Genomic DNA, 23,590 nt, shown 5'->3' on the forward strand with positions numbered 1-23,590 from the left:
AGAACAAAAAAGTTTATTTGGGCATACACTAGCATCATCTTTTCAATGTAATACTAATTTCAATGCTGATTCTTTGTTTTTTTTGCATTTGCACTCTAAACGACGGCTTAAAATTTTAAGAACATCGCATCCTGATATTACGGAACCAGAAGTTAAATCCGAAAAAAGTCAAAAGCAGTCTACTTTTTTATACTTAGACCCTTTTATTTGAGTTTTTTGAAAATCGACTCAGCTGTCTTTGAGAAAATGAAGTGATTTCCGTTTTAGAGTTTCTGGTCTCTATTTCCAGTATTTCCGGAACTGCAACTGGGAACCAGTCTTGCTGAAATCGGTTCGTTTGGCCAGCAACTATCAAAACAGAATGAAATTTGGTAGGGTTATATCAAATTGTAAGGCCTTTCATTTGAAGCTAAGTAAAAATTGGATGATCGGTCTCAGAGAAAATTGAGTTCACGTTTTAAATTTATTTTGCGCATTTTACCCCGTAACTCCGAAAGCGGAGGTCGGATCCAGATTAAATTCAATTGCAGACTACTATGGGACTACAAGGTCTTTAATTTGAATCTGTGTTGAAGAAAATCGATTAAACGGTCTCTGAGAAAATCTAGTACACTTTTTAAAATTCTTTTTGTACATTTTAACTCGTTACTCACGAGCCGGAAGTTCGGTTCGAATGGAAGCAGGCTATGGGACCAAGAGACCTTTTATTTTAATTTAAGTTTAAGAAATTCGGTTCAGCCATCTGATATTTTGCGTACTCGACGAACTGAGTCGAATGGTATATGAAATTCAGCCCTCCGGGTCCACAATCGGTTTTCACAGAGGTGGCATTGCTTTCTACGTGAGAAAAGTAAAAATAGAATTCATTTTCTTTTAAGGCAATCCAATGAGATGGTCATCGCATCACATTTCTTGACGTTCACTGTCATGCCGTTTCTGGCACACCATAAGCTCCTCTTAATGCCCATTTGTATTTTGTATGTATGTAGATGTATTTTGAAATCATCTTCGTACATTACTTTGTGACGACAATTTATTGCATAGATAATTTACGAATAACACGAAAAGGAGTGGTCCGAGATGGCTTCTTTGTGGAACATTCGATGTAATGTCGAATGTTTGAGGGGCTGGGGTCCACTAGGAGATTGATAGTTTCTACTAGCTCTCTCCGGACAGTACCAGCCTAGATGCCGTGTGGAATCCGGCGGAAAAATGAACCAAGAATAGATCCACTGGGTTCCGACAATTGCAGGAGTTTCTTTTTTCTTTCAGTTATCAGATATTTTCAATGTTTCACTTCTGATTACTCTATTTTACTAAATTATCTCTTCATTCAACCTATCAATTTCCGTCTAGCTTCGGAGAAAAGTTTTATTTGGAATGTTTTCTTCTTTCATGTTATTGATTGTCTTTCAGGATTATAAATTGAATGATAAAAATCAACTATTGCGCAAATCCGTTGATATTACAAAGTTAATAACAGAGATAACATATATCTTGAATACATAGTAAAAAACCTGTTTTAATCCACGTAGTGGTGTAATGATGCCTTTCTCATATCAATCATACTATTATATATAACACTGTGGTATTCTTCAGAATAATTTTCTTCGATTCTTAAAAGAATAACCGACATCGGTTTGTTTGACCGTCTACTGATAAAAACTATCAATTGGAATTTTAAGGTTTTTCCCCATTTTCAGTGATGGTATACAAATTTTAACCCACTTTACCCTATATTTCCGGATCCGGAAGTCGGTTTCGCATGAAATTCAGGAATTACGTATGGGACCACAGGACTTTTCATTTGAACCTAAGTTTGTGAAAATCGATGGCGCCAAGTATAAGAAAAGTTAGAACACATATTTTCTTTTTTTTGCACAGTTTACCCCATAACTCCCGAACCGGAAGTTGGATCCAAATAATATTCAGGAATTTTCTATGGGACCTCAAGACCTTTCATTTGAATCTAAATTTGTGAAAATCGGTTCAGCCATCTCTGAGAAAAGTTAGTGCACTTATTTTCACAATTTTTTGCACATTTTACCCCATATCACCCTGTAATTCCGGAATCGGAAGTCGGATTCAAATGAAATTTAGGAACTATGTATGGGACTATGAGACCCTTCATTTGAATCTAAGTTTGTGAAATCGGTTAAGCCATCTCCGAGAAAAGTGAGTGACAATATTTGTCACACACACACACACAGACATTTGCTCAGTTCGTCGAGCTGAGTCGAATGGTATATGACATTCGGCCCTCGGGGCCTCGATTCAAAAGTCGGTTTTTGCAGTGATTGTATAGCCTTTCTATATGAGAAAGGCAAAAAACACTTTATATTAATATTCCAAACAATAAATTACTATTTTTCTCGGCAGCCGGCTGCCCAGATCAACCAACATAATCAATCAATAATTTTAATAAATAATTAAAATAATAAAGTGGAAATAATACAGAATCAAGACGCGCGTGCAATCTGTTGACCTTTATTTGAAAATTTAAAATGATTTTATAACAACTGTGTCAATATGAATATGTCAATGCAATGAATCAACTATTTTGTCTAAATCCTATACACTCGTTTATTTTGTATCACGTAATTTCATTTATTAAAAATAGGGAAGTTTTTATTCTTTACACGATAGTATTGCAATTTTTTCTTCAGTTTCCTCGAATAAGAGCTGTGAATCAAGACTTCTCGGGATATTGATGAAACTACTGAGTCGCGCGCGATTAATACCAATACTGAAATTTTTACTAACAAATATCCTTCTCCCGTGACACCTGTGGAGTGCGCAGTAGTATATACGGCCTCTAGTAACAACAAGTGTTGGACTAACATCCCTTCCCATTCTTTATACGATCTACGTTCGGGCGTGGCCGGCGCCGGTACTGATCAATGAATTCTGGGATTACCAGAAAATGTACATTGAAGGATGATTTACCAGTCCCAGGTCGGATCATCTAGAAACTCCCTGTACAATTTCAGCTAATCCCTATCAGTAACGGAGTAGCAACCAGGGGTAGTCGCTCAAGCTCATTCGATGTAACGTCGAACGTTTGAATGAAAAAAATCAATTGGAAAACAGCGAGCTGATAAGGAACATGATCGAAAGCTTTTGAAAAATGAAAATGGCATCGTATCGATTTGTTGCCGTTTTTTCAGTTTGTCAATCAGTGTAGAAACGTAGTAGTAGCTTATTAAGTTCGTGGTAGTTTACCGCTTTCCGACAAACCCATACTGACCCGTGGTGTCTTACTAAGCGGTGAAGAAGATCTAACAGCTTGCGCTCGAATACTTTTGTTAAGCAGTTCAGAATTGAGATGCCTCTGTGATTAGTGATTAGTTTTTTTTCCACTTTGCTGGGGAATGGTGCCTAAGTAAAGAGCGGCTGAGAAGCAGGTAGAGTCAAAGCCGAAGAACACTTCTTTACGAAAGACTTGTCGTAGATTATTGTGCAATTCACTTTCAATGAAAGTAGTAGCAGATAAGTACAGATAATACTTTGATAGACTACTCAAGTACGATTCTGTAGGTTGTTGTTACTTAACACACTTCGGGTTGTTTTTATACAACACTGTCGGGTTGTACTTAACACACTAAATCCAGTGCAGTAATTCAATAGTTAACATACAGTAGAAATAAACAAGCTAAACACAAATGACGCTGTGACTATTTTTAATTTTCAAGGTATCGAGAAACTTATGAGTAAATTTCGATTAGAAAGGCGATACATGTACATGACGATACATTGAAGCCACAAATCTCCATACAACAAGGAGAACGTGCCATTCGCGCCCATCTGTTCTGAAGTGCTTGAATTCGGACTGTTTTTCTGAGAGGTATTTAAAAGGGAAGAAGTAACAAAACTGTTTTTAAATTAGCTAAGTTTATTCATTATTTTTCAAAACATCACTTATACGATTATATCTTTGGAATCGTGGGTATCTGAAAATTTGATCTTCGAATTTGATGCATAATGTAATTGTAGCTAAAACGAGCTTAGGTTTGTTGAAAACGGTTCAACCATCTCAGAAAAAAATTGAGCGGAGGAAGTAATTACGTCACATATGCCATTATATCTCCGGAATAGCATAAAAACTTGGGAATTTGGTTCCACCAGGAAAACACGGGAAAATTTTAGTGCAAAACCGGAAATTCAATGGTTCAATGTTTCCATTGGAAATTGGCCCAACACCCCATGTCTCGTCCAACGAATTTTAAGGGTTAAAGCAGTTTCAAATCAATCAGAAAGCATCAGAGCTTTTCCTTTACTGTACTCATGATTGCCCTAGTTGCATCATAATTTGTCTCAGTAATGTCATATTAACTATTGAGACAATACTTGTGTTTGCTCATATTTGTGTGAGATACTGATTTCAACAGGACTTACAAAATTGAATAAATTCTCGACTTTTACTTTATCCACCGTTTGCAGGGAGTATTTAATTTCCTTCTTTGAGAGCTGAAACTGGTTTGAGAGCTGAAAAGAACCGTTGATTTTTTTAGAACATGGTATGATTTGTTCAGTGAATCTATGCTTAATTTTCTGAATGTTCTCGACTATGGGTTTCATAGTAGGATCACAAGAATGTTGAAATTGATGCCGACAAGGATCAATGAAGGAGCAGTTGATGATAGGAGAATTACATTTAGTTTGAGCTTCTGGAACATATAGACTCCTAACTTCAACCATACCTTATGATCAAAAAGAACCGGAATTTTCATTTTAAAATTCCCGCGCTTATCCAATCGGTAAACTTTTATTCTCTCAACGTTGGCAACACTTTTATACACCTTCTGTCAAATTTTGACGCATATCGTACGATTAGTTTTTGTTTGGCGTCTATACAAAGAAGTTGAAAATTTAGAACAACGGCTCTCCTTCGAAGCGCCATTCGGTCGATTGTTGCGCGGTTTCGACGTCATATACCTTATCACCACGATTCACCAAAGGAATTTTCTAACATTTTCAACGTTTCGGAACACTTAAATCCATTTGCAACACAAAATTTGTGGCACGCACGTTGTTCTAAATTTGCATCCATTATAAAATTCGCCACACTTCTTTGTATACACGCCAAACAAAAACTAATCGTACGATACCCGATCAGATGCACATAACAAAATCATAACACAAATATATCAACAGTGGATATGTATAACAACTTGTGTTATTTTGAGATATTTAACAAATGAAAACAGTTCAAGGTAAAACTTATGATAACAGTATAATAACAAAATCAGCTATGATATTTTATTTTCATTTGCATTACTCATGAAAAAGTTCATTAATTGAAAAAAAAAAAAGAGTTTTTCTGTTGTTTTATATCGAAATATAATGAACAGATTTCAAAAAACTTAAACAAGAAACCAGATCACTAAATAAATTATTCATTTATTAAAAAAAAATCATTCAACAATTTAGGATTGAAACGATGCTAAAAGTTAGCTCTGATATAGTTTTTCTGTGTTAAATATGCTATTTAATTTATTACAACTATTGTTATAACTTTCTGCTTTCGGACTTTTGTAGTTATATCAAATTCAATAATAATTGTGATACGAACGTTTCAAAATCTGTAACGATTTTGTTTCCGCCAGAGTCTTTTTTCTTATGATTTTTGTTATTTTAACAGCTTACCAGCCAAAAATATTTCAAGATTTGTTACAAAATATTTCTGAAATAAATTACTCCAGTTGTTATAATTCTGTTATTATCATCTGATCGGGTATGCGTCAAAATTTGACAGAATGTGTTTAAAAGTGTTGCCAACGTTGAGAGAATAAAAGTTTACCGATTGGACAAGCGCGGGAATATTAAAATTAAAATTCCGGTTTTTTTTTATCATAAGGTATAATGATTTAATCAATCTATAGCAAGGATTATCGGTATGAAATCTGTATCGTAGACGATTAGTTCTAAGGTGGTAAAATACAGAACTAATTGAGTTAATCATTGCTTTATTTGAAATCCTGAATATTATTGGTAAATGATCTGAATCAACGTTGGTTTGAGTAATCCATTCACTACAAATGTTACATTAAACTGCTAGGTCCAAATCAATTGCAGAAGGATTTCTCATAGAAGATAAACTGGTTGGGCTATCTGAAAAAAAAAACTGGTTAGAAATCAGCGAAGATTACTTCATTTAGAATTGGAACAAACTTTTGCTCATATTGTGGCGCTCCTGGTGGACGGATTTGGCGCCCACGTGTTGGGAATTTTGTCAGACGATGAAACCTATGTCAAGGCTGACGTCGGGCAAATCCCAGGTCAAAAATTTTACTTGGCAACGGCTCGGGGGGATGTTCCAGAAAAATTTAAATTTGTTTTTGCCGACAAATTTGCAAGATAATTTATGATTTGGCAGGGCATCTGCAGCCGTGGCAAAAAAAACGAAAGTTTTCGTTACAAATAAGACAATGACATCGGAACTATACCAAAAAGAGTGTCTCCAAAAAAGAAAACCTTAACCTACCCAACTGCCCCCTGTTCCGCCCTATTGAGAAATACTGAGCAATCATGAAAAGGAGACTCAAGGCAAAGGGAAAGGTTGTCAAAGACATAAATCAGATGACGACCTGGTGGAATAAGATAGCTAAAACGATGGACGAAGAAGGTATGCGCCCCCTAATGAGCCGTGTTACAGGAAAAAATCGAGAATTGCTTCGAAACCATGACGAAAAGTTTTATCCGTATTTTTTCTTAAAAGTATGAAGAAAACGCTACATTTGTTTAAAAAAAGATCTTGAATTCAATAATAAATAACTGAAATACAGGCAATCTTTGTTCCAATTCTATCTGAAGCAAGCTTTATTTGCTAACTCCACTGAATAAGGCTTCACTGCCTCATCTATTAACGCCGTGAAAAGTACTAAATAAAAAATATTGCTTTGGGTTTACACATGATATTATCGATTTCTGTTGAGCCTTGTCGCTCCAATAAAAGTTGATCATATTTTGTTACTTAGGCTCAATAGCAGCAAATAAACCAAGGTACAAATCAAGTCACACCCTGCTACTGTGAACCGTTCCTGGATCTTCGAGATTCACTCTCTGCTCTGCTAATCATGTGAATCGTAGAGGACACCGCCAAGATCCGATTACATTGTGATCAGTACTCCAGTGAGTCCAATTACCACTTGTTATCGGAGAAGCGATAAGTTGATGCCGCCCGTTCGTTGTTACCTAACACATTCGATTAGAACTGATAGAAGCCAAATCGGTAGGAGATCTACTTGACGTACGTCCGATAGGAGGGATTCGGTCACCGTAGGTCCGTGAATTATTTGCTGTATATTATCAATTCTGAATTCGTTTCGCACCACTATCACTGACATCGCTCGTATGTTTGACTAACTAATTGACAAATCTACCTTGTTGAAGAATACGTTTCTGTTAGCCACCGTGTACGCCGTTATTAATTCGATCCATCTCGTGACTGCAAATGTTTTCGCTGCATGTATCGATAGAATACTGATCAGAGACCTGTTGTGCCCCGTGCGCGTGATTCCCTTACACATGATGATTACTAATACATTTGTCTTTTCTATCTTTCTTTCACAGGAAAATCCACTCCAGTGGAGGTTTTCCGCGACGATCAGAAGTTTTGCGTTCGTTCGGTTTAAAGTGCTACAACTGAGCAGTGTGTTTCGTATATTAGCTTTAGGAGTATTGTTGTTTGATTATGTCTACTAATTAGTAGTGAAACGGTCCTCATAGTGTCCAGTAGTGTTTATATTTGAATTTAAGATTTCGTGCGTTCTGGGGAATAAATCTTCAGAATGTACAACGGTAAGGGTCACGGTGAGATGGACCGGTTAACGGTCCCGACAAAGATTATACCAATGAAGCAACCGTTGATGACCAAGGATTTGGAGTTGGATGAAGACGAGCATGGACTAGGCTATACCCACACATTGGTAAGTAATATTTGGAGATTACGATGTCAATGATCATTTTGCATTTACTGAAAGTATCGCTGAGCTTCGCCTTATGGAATGTGAATGGTAAATAGTTTTAAATGCCAGATAAACAGAATCTGGTTGCGATATTAATTAGGATAATCAACTATGATATCTGCTCTCAAAAACATAACCATGGTACTTCTGAAACAAACAAAATGTGATGGGTGAGACGATTGACTATTACCTACAGCCTACCTAGGTTCGATTCCCAGCCCTGCCCATTTGCAAATCTGCACGAATATCTCCTGCACAGTTTTTTTAATTCTTTATTATTTTTATAAGTGTACCACCAACGCCAAATATTTGATTCACGAGGGTCCTTGTTTGTGAGCTGATAAATCTATAGTTATCCGATTGAACTCACACTAGTTCGGTAATCGATGCTAATGACGGCGAACAATAGCTTATGACAGACTTGCAAAATCTGAGCTATGGCATACCTTCAAGGCGGTGGTTATTTATATGGCAGATGGACGGGGTGGGTGAACTGTTTTTATAACATTTTAGGACGGCAAGTAAAGAAGCGATTCGGATATGTGCTAAAAAATTAGATCCATTTCTGGTATCTGTAACATTGTAAAAATGCTGAAGTGTGGCCCAGTGCTTTATAAGCTCGGCACAGTATCGGATCTTTTTGTGTTTTTTGATCTTCAAGGATTTATCATGCCTAGGCAAAAGGTACTCGTAATTTTTCAACTCAAGCTATACAAGAAACAATATACCAACAACACGTTTTTGGGACACCTAAGTAGAGGAATGGAAACAAATTGTGCATACTACATGCATTTGTTGTGCTGCGAGTGCGTACACTGCGTAATGTGAGGTGTTTAAATTTCATGAAAACCAAAATGGCTATATCATTTGCATATGTTTGGCTTATAAGAATAGGCAGTGCTTAAATACTTACTTGTACATGCGAAATTGTGGTAAGTTAGAATAACATTTCCGTAACATGGGGATGTTTATAGGAATAACAGAATTAAAATGTATGTATGCAAATGCACAACACGTCGATTAGAAAGTTCCTGCGGTCTGACAGAGAAATGGCGTCACTAATTGAAAACCCCTCTTGCATTCTTTAGAGACATCTTTCAGTGTGTAGTTACTGTGCTTTCTGTGATGCTACTTTTGTAAAATTATAAACAACGGACAAAAAATCATTATGATGGTGATTTTTTGACAGGTATAGAATTTGATTTTCAAAGAAACACTCAAAATTTGAGAAAATTGAAGAAATCTTTATTAGAATCGATAGAACGATCAATATAATTTAATGTTTGAAGATGATTTCATGCCAAAGTTGGCAACGGCTCCGCTCATGATGGCCAATGGGCCTTAACATGCTCCCACAAGAAATAGTCTAAAGGCGTTAAATCACACGTTAAAGGCGTTAAATCACACGATTATTGTTTCGCGTGCCGTGGGGGATGTGGCACCGTTTTGTTGAAACCACTTGTCAAGTATGACCAATTCTTCCATTTCCCACGGTAGCGCTCGCCATTCACAGTAACGTTTCGTCCATCGTCGACTTTGAAGAAGTACGACCCGATGATGCCACCAGCCCATAATCCACTTCAAACAGTGGCTTTTTTGGATGCATTGGTAGCTCTTGCAAAGCTTCTGGCTGGTCTTCACTCCAGATGCGACAATTTTGCTTGTCGACGTATCTATTCAACCAGAAATGAGCTGCGTCGCTGATCACCATTTTTGTATAAAAAAGTGGATCTTCCTCCAACTTCGCCAACGTCCATTCACCAAATGTTAGACATTGTAAGTCGATTCATGATTAAATTATAGACCAAACTGAACAAGAATATACAGAAAATATGCAGTTTCAACAATAATATACAGAAATTCTAAAAATTGATTTCATTGGTTCATAACCAATTTGATATGAATCAATTAACATTGAATATTTCAACAAATCCTATTGAAAATGGAGGTTGAAATTCAATCATTTTTTTGATTTTAGTAAAAAGTTTGAAATATATTACAATAAATTATACGGTAAATTATCATAAATGTGGTCATAATTTTGTTCTGATAACTAATGTTTTCAGTTAAAGTTATGGTTAATCCTGTAGCTCTCAAAAAATCGCAATAAAACACCTTTAAAGTAATCAATTTGATATTAATGAATCTCTTCAGGTTGATATTTTGACATCGTCAGGTTGCGAGTTCTTGTGAGACGGGTTTATGTTTATTATTTTTTAAAAATTTATTTCCTCTCTATGCTTAAAGGTACCAGATTGTTGACGTCTTTGTTTTCTATATAGGGATGCGAATTCAAAATACGGAAACTAAATCCATACAAACAGTGGTCTGGGTTTGAACATCTGGAGCTCGACCAATTAAAAACAAATTTTTGACTTCATTACACCGACTGCTTGAACATATTTTTACGCAACGATTCGAGTAGATAAATCTATATATTTTTGAAATTGGTGAAACTATAATTTTAGAAAATCGCATTCACAAAACAAAAATCAGTTCCAATACGACTTACATTCTGCTCGGTTCGATAATACCGTAGAGAAGGATACTGTACACAATTGGACCGTTTGTGGATTTGTTTTGTGCGCCGTTTGCTTCGAACGAGTGATAATTTCATCGAAATTCTGCTGTTTATTCGCATTCGAGGAAAACGCTACCTAGTGGTGTGACAAATGCCTTTCTATTTCATCGAAACAGTCTCATTAAAAAAAATTTGTTCTACCTTTTCATTAAGATAATTTCTGACAATAATTTGGGCTCATGTTTTGACACCAATTTATCCAGATTGATTCGAGTAGTTCGCAAAAATATGCTTCAGCGTTTATGTCACATATTCGGCATCATTTCTCAAACCAAGCGCTTGACACTTGCTTTGCCTTATTGTATGAGCAGAGTGATGCTAATCTAAAAAAAACCCCTTCCTAATCCACTTAGTGGACAAAAACAAATTTTTGAAAAAATTGACATTCTGTGATTTGGAAAAATTTTGAGATTTTTTTTAAGTCCCAGAAAGTCAATTTTTTAAGAAATTTGTTTTTAAAGATGATACTAAATCTCGACTTTTCATGTAAGACATTCAGCATAAAAAAGGCGGGTAGGTAATATCAGAAACATAACTGGATGTCGTGAATACGAAAACAACTGACATGTTCCTTAACACTTTCGAATATCAATTAGTTGATCAATTGTATGAACTATGCAAACATTCCCCTTTTTTACATTTTTCGCAAAAACAAAGAAGGCTTCACTTGATCTCGACTACTGTGAATTTCACACAGCGAAAAGTGCAGAAATCTAATCAGCATGTTCTAGATTTGCACTAAACTGAGGATATTTACCTTCGATTTGCGAAGAAGAAATCCTAATAGTTCTTTAGAAAACTGTTAGAGCCATTAGAACGGCTGATTTTGTGTGATGCTCTCCACCGTTGCCCTCTTTTCGTTGTTTTTTCACCAATGCAAACGACTGGCAGCTGTGACGTAATCGCTCTTGTCGGAAGCGAAACTAGCTTTGCAAACGATACACATAACATCTGCTCGCAGTGGCGATAGAATCCAAACTGATCCAATTTTCGTTAAGAGGTTTCTTTTTACGAGATTTCGTTTGTAGCTTTTTCACTAATGAGCGGTCCTAGTGGCTATAAAAATAGCAGCATACAGAATTTTAATTTCGATTATTTCATTTCGGATTTGCATTTCATCGAAAGAAACTATCAAGAAAGCTGTACGGGATTCATTCCTGACTTTCAGAAGGTCCAAATCACTACGATATTAAGCACTGTTCGGAACATTTTTCTCGAACGATTTGTTGTACAGCAGCAGATATTTTGTTCTCTTCCTCAGAACGCGTTTTGATTGGCTGGTGTTGACATGGGTGAAATGAGACAGGTTTTTCAATAGTGTACTATTGAAATACTTCAATGCTTTTGCTTTACACGTTTACTTTGATACTCGTTTATACCAAACATTTCAGAAAAATTTAATTTTGAATTATTTGAGATTATGTCACACAACTGAAAATTTTATCATAAAATTGTGATCATATTTCCGATGGTATGATTCGTTAGATACAACAAGAGATATTCACGATCAAAAACTTATCACTCTCTCAGAGGGTGAATTTTGAAAAGGTACCCCATAGTAAAGTAAGTCGTATTCACGACAAAATTGTTGATTTCGGAAATTTCATGTAATTCCCTCTTTTGGTGACTTTTCAAAATCGAAAACTTTCAAACCTTAACCGCCGGGCAGCACCTTTTACTCATATCCGAATAAACTAAAAATTTGGTCAGGGACTTTTTTCGAGGTGATCAAGCTTCTGAATACTACCGCTTTACGAAATTATAGGTGATCCCAAAATATTGGCACCCTTATATACATTAGAGCGGTAAAGAACAACGCGTTTTGTCGGTTACGTTACTTATACCATTATGTCTCCGGAACCAAAAGTCACAGCCATTTGATCTTCGAACTAGATCAATGGCTTAACAAAAGCTTTCAAATGAAACTAAGCTTGTTAAAATCTGTTTGGCCATCTCTGAGAAACTTGTGCGGTAAAAAAAACATCGCGTTTTGTCGGTTATGTCATTTATACAATCATATCTCCGGAACCAAAAGTAACAGCCATTTGAGCTTTGAACTTGATCAATCGCCCGACAGTAGCTTTTAAACGAGCCTAAGTTTGTCAAAATCGGTTCTGCCATGGTTGGCGGTTCAATGCATAGGACGCTGGTCTTAAGGGCCAGCTGTCGTATGTTCGAGTCCCGACCTGGAAGGATTCTCAGTGTCAGTAGGATCCATAGTACTAGCCATGCAATGATTCTGTACGCTAAGAATCGGCTGCGAAGTCTGTTGAAACAGAAAGGCAAAATTCCACCACAGGAATGTAATGCCAAGACTTTGCTTTGCATCTCTGAGAAAATTGAGCGGTAAAAATATCTTCGAAAAGTGCACATACAGACATTTTCCGATTTCGTCGAACTGAGTCGAATGGTATATAACACTATGGGTCTACGAGGCTCTGTTCGAAAGTCGGGTTTTCCAGCAATTCTAACAGAGTAAGGCAAAAAGCAATAAACTAAACGGTCCTCTTCAGGGCATCCAAAATTATCGAATAATTATTTTCGAAAAAATGTTTTGCATACACACAAATAAGTTTATATGGAACACAAAAAAACTATAAGGATCAGCCTCATGGGGTTGTTCGAGCCATTGATGTGGAACAAGGCAACCAAAATTTCTAATGATCGACATTTTCAATAAATCGTCACACTTTTGAATCCGCAAATGCACGAGAGTCTGCTTAAATTGATCTTTATTTGGAACCAACACCGAACACGCGAACCCAGAATATAGACTCTATGTGTCGTGATTTGTATTTGTTTTATAGCCGACGAAATTACATCAATAGCCCAAATGTATGCAATTATATTTTTGTACATGCTTACGATACGAATATCGATATTTAAGCTTCTCTTCGTCAAGTTTGGGTTCAAGTTTTGTATGCAAGCACTTATGTTTTATAGCGTTTCTCTACCATTACTACATTGGTCGGCTGCTCGGCCATCCATGGAAGTTGACCATCAATGTCAACTTCCCTCTCTGAGCAGCCTAGATAGCCGTGTAGTGTCGGTAGCGGTTTCCCAACTGGCTAAGAATAACGCTACGGTCCACCTGTACCGGTGGTATAAGTCCACCAAACAGGTAAGCCGTGTGGCATCCGGCGGAATTATTTTTTACCAAGAATTGATCCACTGGTTTCCTGTTCCATGTCGTAAAAGGCCACAGAAATAGGAACTCCTAAGCCAAGGTGTATTTCCGTACCGATGGCTGAATGGCTGCAGGAGGTTAAACAATGCAGTCGTGAACGGAATATCTTGGGGTGTTCTCTTACTGTGTTAAGCGAAGCTCTGGCACAGTGGACGACTTCTTTCTTCGCAACTCGTGGGATTTAAATGATAATAACATTTAAAAAAATCCTTACATGGTTCGCTATAGGCGATTATAAGCCAATATATTTGGTTTCTTGTAGTTGTTGTACGGTTGGTGCTGGAGGTGGAATGTTCGTTACTCTAATTTATAATGGTTAGAGTGGCACAAATCAATCTTCAGCATAAACGTACAGCAACTATGAATCTATCCAGACTTCTTCAAGAAGGTAAAGCTTCTATAGCTTTGGTTCAAGAACCATATTTCCAAAAGGGAAACTTCTACGTTGGAAAATTGTTAAACCCAGTCTTTGTTGCCTTCAACAAGACCGGAATGACAAATCCACGTGAAATGCCTCGAGCATGCATACTTGCAAATAGTGCTCTCGATGTTTCTCTCATATCGGAGCTCACAACTCGGGATATTTGTGCTGTCACAGTTGGTATGACTATTGATGGCATAGACAGGAAATATGTCTATTGTTCGGCATATTTACCGCATAACCAACCTTCGCCAAGCGATGACTTCAAAAAGGTTGTATCATACTGCTGCAAGAGTGATATACCGCTTGTAATCGGCAGTGACATAAATGCTCACCATATCATTTGGGGCAGCACAGATATAAATTCGAGAGGCTCTGATATGATGGAATTCGTGAGCAGTACAAACCTGCACATACTCAACGCAGGAAACCGTCCAACTTTTGCGAGATCTGGAAGAGAGGAGGTTTTGGACGTAACTCTCTGCTCTGATAGAATTGCGCATGAGTTGGTGAATTGGCTCGTCTCCGATGAGCTCGAACCTTCGTTGTCTGATCATAAGTACATATTCTTTGATCATTCAAACGTTAAATTTGATATTATCACATATCGTAATCCCAAATCTACAAACTGGGACCTCTATGAAGGGGGCTTGGCGACTAGATTTTACGGGTACCAACCAACAATTGAAACCCCAATTGATTTGGAAAATGTTGTCGACGAGACAAATTCACTCATAGTTGCAGCATATGAAGAGGCTTGTCCACTTCGGATTGTGCGAGCTACTAGAGGAACTCCTTGGTGGAATGCTGAACTTGCTAGACTAAGGAAACTATGCAGAAGAGCTTGGAACCACCGACGCAGAGATGGGTCGGGGGCATTCGTGTTGGCTCGAAGGGCTTACAAAAATGCTCTTCGATCGTCTGAGCGAAGTGGTTGGAAAAGCCTCTGCACAAATGTCTCTAGTCTCAACGAGGCTAGTAGATTAAATAAGTTACTTTCGAAGTCTAAGGACTTTAATGTCAGTTTCTTAAGAACTTCAGATGGTGAACACTTGTCTGATGAAAGTGATGTACTTCACTGCCTTTTTAATACTCACTTTCCAGGATGTATGGATCCATCACCGACAGCTCTTCCCGAGACTTTTTCAGGTAGTTACGATTCTTGGGCCCTTGCTCGAAGCGTTGTGACGATTGAATCGGTCAAATGGGCAGTTGAGAGTTTTGCTCCGTACAAATCTCCTGGAAAGGATGGCGTTTTCCCAGTGTTACTGCAGAAAGGGTATGAACATTTCAAACATGTTTTGAAGAAAATACTTACTTTTAGTCTTGCGACTGGATATATTCCAAGAGCCTGGCAGGAAATAATTGTCAAATTTATTCCCAAAGGCGGTCGCGACACTTATGAGGAAGCGAAGAGTTTCAGGCCTATCAGTCTTAGCTCATTTCTTCTTAAAACAGTGGAACGCATAGTCGATCACTATATCAGGAATGTTAGTCTGGGCGCGCAACCTTTACATGGAATGCAACATGCTTACCAGCGTGGAAAGTCCACTACAACCCTGTTACATGATGTTGTGTACAACATTGAAAAAGCTTTCTCACAAAAGCAATCTTGCTTGGGAGTTTTCCTAGATATTGAAGGTGCCTTTGATAACGTGTCTTTCAATTCAATTCTGGAAGCAGCCCGTGGTCATGGCATACCTTCAAGTATCACAAATTGGATACACGCAATGCTTAGCAATCGACTTCTTTGTTCATCGCTTCGGCAAGCAGAGATTAGAAAGCTGAGTGTCTGTGGGTGTCCTCAAGGTGGTGTACTGTCCCCACTTTTATGGAACCTAGTCGCTGATGGTTTGTTAAGGAAACTTAATAACCTTGGATTTCCGACTTATGGTTTTGCCGACGATTATCATATATTGATGACCGGTATAAGCATTAACACTCTCTTTGATTTAATGCAGCAAGCCCTGCGATCTGTTGAACAATGGTGTTGTCAGGTGGGATTATCTGTAAATCCGGGCAAAACATCAATGGTGCTTTTCACTCATCGTAGGATAATCACAGGAGCTCGTCCGTTACAGTTCTTCGGTTCAGAGGTCACTGTGGTCGATCAAGTTAAATACGTCGGGGTTATTCTTGACTCAAAACTGAATTGGTCTGCTCACATTGACTTCAGGATTAAGAGAGCTTGTATGGCTTTCGGCCAATGCAGACGAGCTTTTGGAAAATCATGGGGACTCAAACCCAGATATATTCATTGGATCTACACAACTATTGTTAGACCAATTTTAGCATATGGTTGTCTTGTATGGTGGCAGAAAGGAGAAGTCGCGACAGTTCAGTCAAAGCTAAATCATCTCCAAAGGATGGTCCTAATGGCGATGACAGGAGCATTCACGACAACTCCTACTGCTGCTCTAGAGGCGCTACTGTGCATTAAACCACTACATGTGTTCCTAAAACAAGAAGCATTATCTTGTGCATACCGTCTTAAGGTTACAGGGCTTTGGAACAGTAACCCATTAGATTATGCTACCAGCCACACTCGCTTGTGGTCTCAAATGGTTACATGGGATGAGTATTTACTCGCTCCTAGTGACCTAACTCTCACATGCAGTTTTCCTTTCAAAACATTCCATGTGAGCTATCCTCTTCGTGAGGAATGGTTGTCTGGTTGTCTGGAACGACAACTTGATGAACACATAGTTTGTTATACGGACGGTTCTCTGTTGAATGGTCGTGCTGGTGCTGGTGTCTACTGTCGTGAAATGAGGCTGGAGCAGTCTCATTCACTTGGTAGATACTGTACTGTGTTCCAAGCAGAAATCTACGCGATTCTGTGTGGAGTACAATCGGCACTTCAGAAGAGGATCTGTGGTAAACGAATTTATTTTTGTTCCGACAGTCAGGCAGCCTTAAAAGCACTCAGTTCGAATGACTCACGGTCGAATCTAGTGATCGCATGTCGAACTCAAATTGAAGACCTCAGCATTTCAAATGCTGTTTACTTCTTATGGGTACCCGGCCATTCTGGTATTACTGGAAATGAATGGGCTGATGAGTTGGCTAGAGCTGGTGCAACGAATGATTTCGTTGGTCCTGAACCAGCTTTACCACTTTCAACTAGTTGGATAAAGCACAAGATTCGTTCTTGGGCTGCATCCAAACATGCCAGCTACTGGCGCAGCTTGCAAACTTGCGCTCAGACAAAAGCATTTCTACCAGATTTAAATCTGAAAATGTCAAAGTGTCTACTGCATTTCTTCAAGCAACATTGCAGTATTCTGGTCAGAGCTCTGACTGGACATTGCAAACTCAATTATCACATGGCTACTATTCAACGTGCTGAGTATTATTCGTGTGATTTGTGTGAATGCGATTATGGTACTTCATATCATCTGATATGTAACTGTCCCGCATTGACGCAGCTACGTATCCGGGTTTTTGGTTCTCCATACATGGTTGAGTCTGTGTATGCGGAGCTAAAATTGAAGGATATTCTCTCGTTTCTCACCCAATGTGGTAAGGAGCTATAGTCAGAAGGGTTCATCGTTCTTCCTGGAGTGAATGAATCCCTTCTGTATTCACCTTAAATAGGGTTTAGCAGATTGTTTGGCATCCTTTAGGGGGTGCCGAATTTACTTCTACTCGTACATACTGCGAATCGTTCTGCATTCTTCCGGGAGTTCAGAATGGTGTCGCTTTTGTAAGATCTCTAAATCTTCTCGGGGGTTGGAGGTTTTATTAACAGCAGACTGTTCGGGACCTCGTAGAGGTTCAGAATTTACTTCTGCTTCCACTAAATGTGATCCTCAGCAGATTGTTCGGCATCTCTTAGGGGTGCAGAATTTACTTCTGCTTTTATGTGTTTTTGTGTCGTCAATTTTTCCCATCCTCCTAGTCCAACCCTTACCATTTCCTTTCAATCCTTCCCTCTTATATATCGGGAAAATGATGCTAAAAACAAATTGATGGCAAGGCACAAATCTCCAAATATCAAGGGGAACGTGCCATTTGAGCCAATTTGTTCTGATTCCTGATTCCTGATTGTATGCAAGCACTTATTTTTATAGCGTTTCTCTACCATTACTACCATTCTGCGATTTCGGTTGAAGCGATAAACTTTTCCTCATTATAAATCGAGTTCATCTTATATAAATTAGAAATTTATCTTATGCACTCAAAATTTATTCTGGGGTAGTTGTCAATTTCTCAGGCGAAACGACATAACATGGAATTTCATCCGAGCTTACATGACATAGGATCACAGCATACCAATTAAAGCTTCAAATCGTTTTATGGCACTTTTTGTCTTGCTGTCTAGCAACAACCTACCTCTAGCTTGCTACACGTAAGACCGCAACTTTAACTATAATTTCGCTTATATCTATAGCTTCGCGTGCTTCGAACAGCTTCGCTTTTGCATCGATTGACCAATCAGAGCGATGCTTTTCCTTTGATATATCACTTACTCCTTCAAAACCGTCGTCTATGGCAGGGAAATCCGGTATGCCGGAGATATTTAGCAGACAAAATAGGACACTGTTAGCTATTAATCAACATTTCAATGATATACATTTAAAAATAAATGGCTATGAACATTCAAATCAATACGTAGAAATATTTCCTATCAAATGGTGACATAATATTAATAATTGATAAAAAATTGACTGAGCTGAATTGTTCAAAACCTGACCATATTTCTACGTGTATTTTTCTTGAGTTCCCAATATAGAAAACAAAAATGTGTTCCACATTAAAAAACTTCTGCTCAAATATTCAATGCAAATATTAGTAGTGATTTTGACAACAGTTGTTTAGTCCTACGTCAACCGTTCGAATAACCCCATAGGACTATCCTTTTTGTTCTTCTCCAAGAATTTTCACTGGAATCCATGTTCATATATAAATCTTTGAAGAGAATAAATTTCTTGCAGTAGATTGTATAATCTTTGGAAAAACCTTGAAAAATTTACTTTAAACAAAAAGATGGGACAGTAATATCAGAGACTTAGCTGGATGACGATAATACGAATAAAACTGACATGATTTTTCCACACATCAGAATATCGACAATCGCACGTACTAGTTGAGTGATTGTGTGAATTTCGTAAACTTTCAATGCATCACTTGCATAATTGTAACGGTACAGTTACAAGGCGGAACACACGAGAGTAAAAAATTACAAGACCGAAAAACAAATCAATGTTTTCTTTCATTAATTAATATGCTATTCATTTCAATAACTTACTTGTCAAACTCATCTCGAAAATACAAATTGTAGAGCTGATATTTTTTCCTCAAATCGACTTTAGAATTTGTGAAATTATTCATTATTGAAATCCGTTCGCCAAACGTGGATAAAAAATATCTATAATTACTTCAAAACTTAATGAGAAATGGTAAAATGTTATTCACTTATGTGTCGGTTTTGCGTGAGATGCTTTGTGCGATCATTCGTTCAATTTATGCGGTTGGAATTTTGTGCGCCTTATTTTGGCACTTCTTACCAAACATTTTAGAAAACTTCAATTTTGATTTAGTTGTTGTTATCTCATACCACTAGAAATTTTATCATAAATTGCTGATCATATTTCCAATAATATGGAGGAAAAATTACGTTGCTGCGTTAAATACAACAAGATATATTCGACTTTAAGTTCTACCCATTATTGTATAGAGTAAATTTTAAAAAGGCGCTCCGTACTAAAGTAAGTCGTATTCACGCCAAAAAATCAAATTGGCACTTGAGAATGTGTATGTCTAACAGAAAAAAGATACGAATGCGGTGCACGTGAACAACGGTATACAAAAGATACTCACGTTTTACACGGTAAATTTGAAAACTTCTTCAGTGGGTATTTAACCCATCCGAAAATTCCTGAGCTACCCACATTATCTGCTGGGGCTGCTAAACACTGAACTTGTAGTATAGTCCTTTCGTATAATTTTGGTTCAGCCGTCTATAAGAAATTTTTATAAGTACCTTTTTGGCATTTATGTCCACTTTGGATTATTTCTAAGAATGTATGAGCTACTTTTTACTCATAATTCCCGAAAACTTTCCACTCAAATGAAAAAAAACCCGCTGATGATTCTCATTATATAGCGTTATACGCATGATTAAACGATAAAGCATAAATGTTTGCAAGACACATCTAATTAGCATAAGGTACACGTTGATAGAACTCGGCCCTCGTTAAAAACTTGTTTAGCCACACCACAATTCATCGAGGAAGACGTGCGTGCAAATATTAACGACACTTAAATTGACTGCCCCGTTCTCCTGATAAATAGCAACAATAGCAACACAAACAGAAACAATTCAATCAGGTCCTGCAAAATATCGTGCCGTGAATTGCATTCTACTTAATACGCGGCAACTATTGTTGCAGCTCCAACCGAGGTTGTTCAAAAATTGAATGCAATCTGAATTGCAACTCAAGGCGGGGTCCGCGAAATCACGTGAATTTCGTTCATTAATCCACCAAGCAATGGACGAGAATATCATTAGCCATTGAATGGGGGGTGATTTTTGTCGCACGCAGCGAACAGGAAAACACGACAGAGATCACGTGCGTTCGTCGATCAGAGATTGGGTCATTATTGAATTTTTTTTCAGCGATGGTATACCAACATAAACTGGAACCTGGTTATCTCTTAGAGGTCGTTTGATTTGTTAATAATAAATAAGGCTATATTTGTTTGCTAGATTCCTAACCATACAATTGCTATTAAAATGCGAATTCAAGGTGAATTTCACACGTCACATAATACAATTTACTACCGTGTGGCGTGGGTGACAACTGCATGAGGCACCGGTTCTACGGGGAATTTTACTCAATTAGCGAGTCACGTGATTATTGAAGACTGGGCCAGTCGGCCTGTCAAGGAACATTGAATTATCATCGAAGAATGGATCTCAAGGAATTACAAGATGCGCGATTTTTTCCGGTTTTCGGTGATGCACTCCACTTGCCTCGGGTGTACAGCTGGTGATAACCGGTTATCAGAGTAGCGAAGGAATGTAAACAGTCAATGCAGTTGCATTCAACGGTGATAGCCGATATGTTATTGCATTATTTCGTGACGATAGTTTTGACTGATTCCAACTTTTCGTGTTGATGATCTAATAAGTGCGGTTTAGGAAGTATACCTCGAATTTTATTGATACGTGTTTTTACATTTGATGTAAATAATACGAAAAAAGCTTGTCTCGTTTTTGATTTGTCTTATTGGAAAATTCATTTTTAAAAACTGATTAGCACATAGAGTTATTATAACCCACTTACCGCTGAAGCTTCAAATTTTTCGTATTATAGCGTAGTGTAGTGAAATATTTTATTATTTTCGCCAATATGTACGGTTATAAACTTGGCACTTTTCCATACTATGAACGTCCATTTTATCATATCAGTTAATATATTAGGAATATAAAAATGCGCTCGAAATAATAATTGATAGAAAAACTGCTGTGATGTTTAATTAGTTGCGCAGTGAAAACTCTCGTAAATCTTGATTCGAATTCAATATTATTTTAGCTATTCAGAAGAAATACCGTATTTTTTCCAAAGAAATAATTGTTTTGCAATTCATTATACAACGTTATGCAACGAGCTGCTCAAATTTACAATTTTTGCCTCTCTCATACAGAAAGGCTATGGAATCTTTGTGAAAACTAACCTTTCTACCGACATCTACCGAATGTGTTACATATCATTCGAGTCGAATTGTGTTATATAGAAGTAAGTTCGTCGAAATCGCAAAAAGTATGTGTGTGTGTTGGCAATGTGCACTCAATTTCCTCGGAGCTAACTGAACCTCATAAATATTTATTGAATTTCGGTTGCGTCCAACTTTCGGTTCCGGATTATAGGATGATTAGTGTAAAATTTTTGGATCAGAGCCATTTCGCCGAAAACTGTTTCAGCGAAAACCATTTTGCCGGAAGGAATATTTCGTTGAATGCTATTTCGCCGAAAGGGTAATTTCGTCGAATCGTACAATTGTTTCGAAATCGTATTGGAATTTATTTAAAATAAAGATAAACGAGAAATGATAGTGTTTACGCCCGTTTCGTTAACCTACGATAATATCTTGTATTTAGAATAACGGATATATCTAGAGAGACTACTCTCTAGACTCTTCAGTTTTGCTGAATCATTCATGATCTTCAGAACGGAGTTTCCAAGAAAACTTGTTGACTTTATTAGCTACGAAGCATCAGATCATTTGCAGGCAAATGTTTGCCTGTATTTTCAACTAACTGAGTGCCAATGAAAGAAAATTTAATGCGCCTCCACCACATCGTATTTGCTCGTGAACCTTTCGGCGAAATGACTCATTCTGTGCAACGACTTTTGGCGATATGGCTTTCGGATAAATGGTCCGCTCCCAAAATTTCAATTATTTCAAGGTTATGCTATCAATGTGAAAATGGACTTTACAACCAAAACTCGGAGGGTCGAGTATTTTCATTCGATTTGTGTAATTGAGATCAGCAAATGTCTGTAGGCATAAATCAAATAAACATAGATTTCCGACTGTACGGTGACACTAACAGCACCTCTAGTGAGAAACGGGTGTACTTTTTTCCATTAGCTACTGTGGTTTTGTTAAATGCGCAGGCAACTTTATGCATGCATTTTAGGAGCATTTACGCACCCATTCTCCACCAGACGGTGCTTTTGCTGTCACGGGTTGCTCAACTACATTAGTATTACACTGGGAAATCTATGTTTATTTGATTTATGCTGTAGGTGTGTGTGTGTGTGTGTGTTTATATGTATAAATTTAGCGCAGATGGGCATTTGATTTTTTCGGAAATGGCTGGACCAATTTAAACTTAGATTCTACTAAATGGTTTCGTAGTTGCATAGCCTGCTATTGAATTTCATCCAGATCTGAATTCCGATTCAAGAATAACGAAAAAAATAAATGGACTCGATTTTCTCAGGACCACCATTCCGATTTCCATTAACTTATACTCAAATGAAAGGCCTCATTGTCTGCAATTAAATGTTATCCGCATCCGACTTCCGGTTTGGGGATGAAGCGGGATAAAATATGCAAAAATATGAAAACTAGTGCACTCGATTTTCTCAACAACCGTTGAACATTTAATTTATGTCTTTTATGTATACCACCGATTTAGATATAAGCATCTGTAAATGAAGAGTCGGCTATTCAATTTTGTCCAAATGAGTTTTCCGGATTTGGAGAAACGGGGTAAAATGCGCAATGAAATTTAAAAAACTGCATACGAATCTCTCGTTCTCAGAGAACGCTGGACACATTTTCATAAACTTAATTTTAAGTGGAAGATCCCATAGTCCTGTAGCCTCAGGTAACCCGTAACAAAGAAGCAAACTATACCTATACCTCGTCGGCAGCGACAATTGGTAAAAATGTTGAATACTTAAACCAGAGAAAAC

At 37.5% G+C, this 23,590-nt stretch overlaps 1 protein-coding gene across 3 annotated transcripts in view; it reads left to right on the top strand.

The window, feature by feature from the left end:
* Positions 1-23,590, top strand: part of LOC131440296 (chloride channel protein 2) — a 133,990-nt gene that overhangs the window by 9,307 nt on the left and 101,093 nt on the right. The window contains exons 1-2 of one of the 3 annotated variants that reach the window (XM_058611439.1): positions 7,224-7,282; positions 7,573-7,928. In XM_058611439.1, coding sequence (XP_058467422.1) covers positions 7,791-7,928 — 138 coding nt within the window. In that variant the 5' untranslated portion in view covers positions 7,224-7,282; positions 7,573-7,790. Of the gene's footprint in view, positions 1-7,223; positions 7,283-7,572; positions 7,929-23,590 lie in introns of those variants that run through there. The other 2 variants (XM_058611438.1, XM_058611442.1) reach the window with 2 other exon arrangements.

The sequence above is a fragment of the Malaya genurostris genome, chromosome 1 (genome assembly GCF_030247185.1).
Source record: "Malaya genurostris strain Urasoe2022 chromosome 1, Malgen_1.1, whole genome shotgun sequence".
In the NCBI taxonomy this organism is placed as follows: domain Eukaryota; kingdom Metazoa; phylum Arthropoda; class Insecta; order Diptera; family Culicidae; genus Malaya; species Malaya genurostris.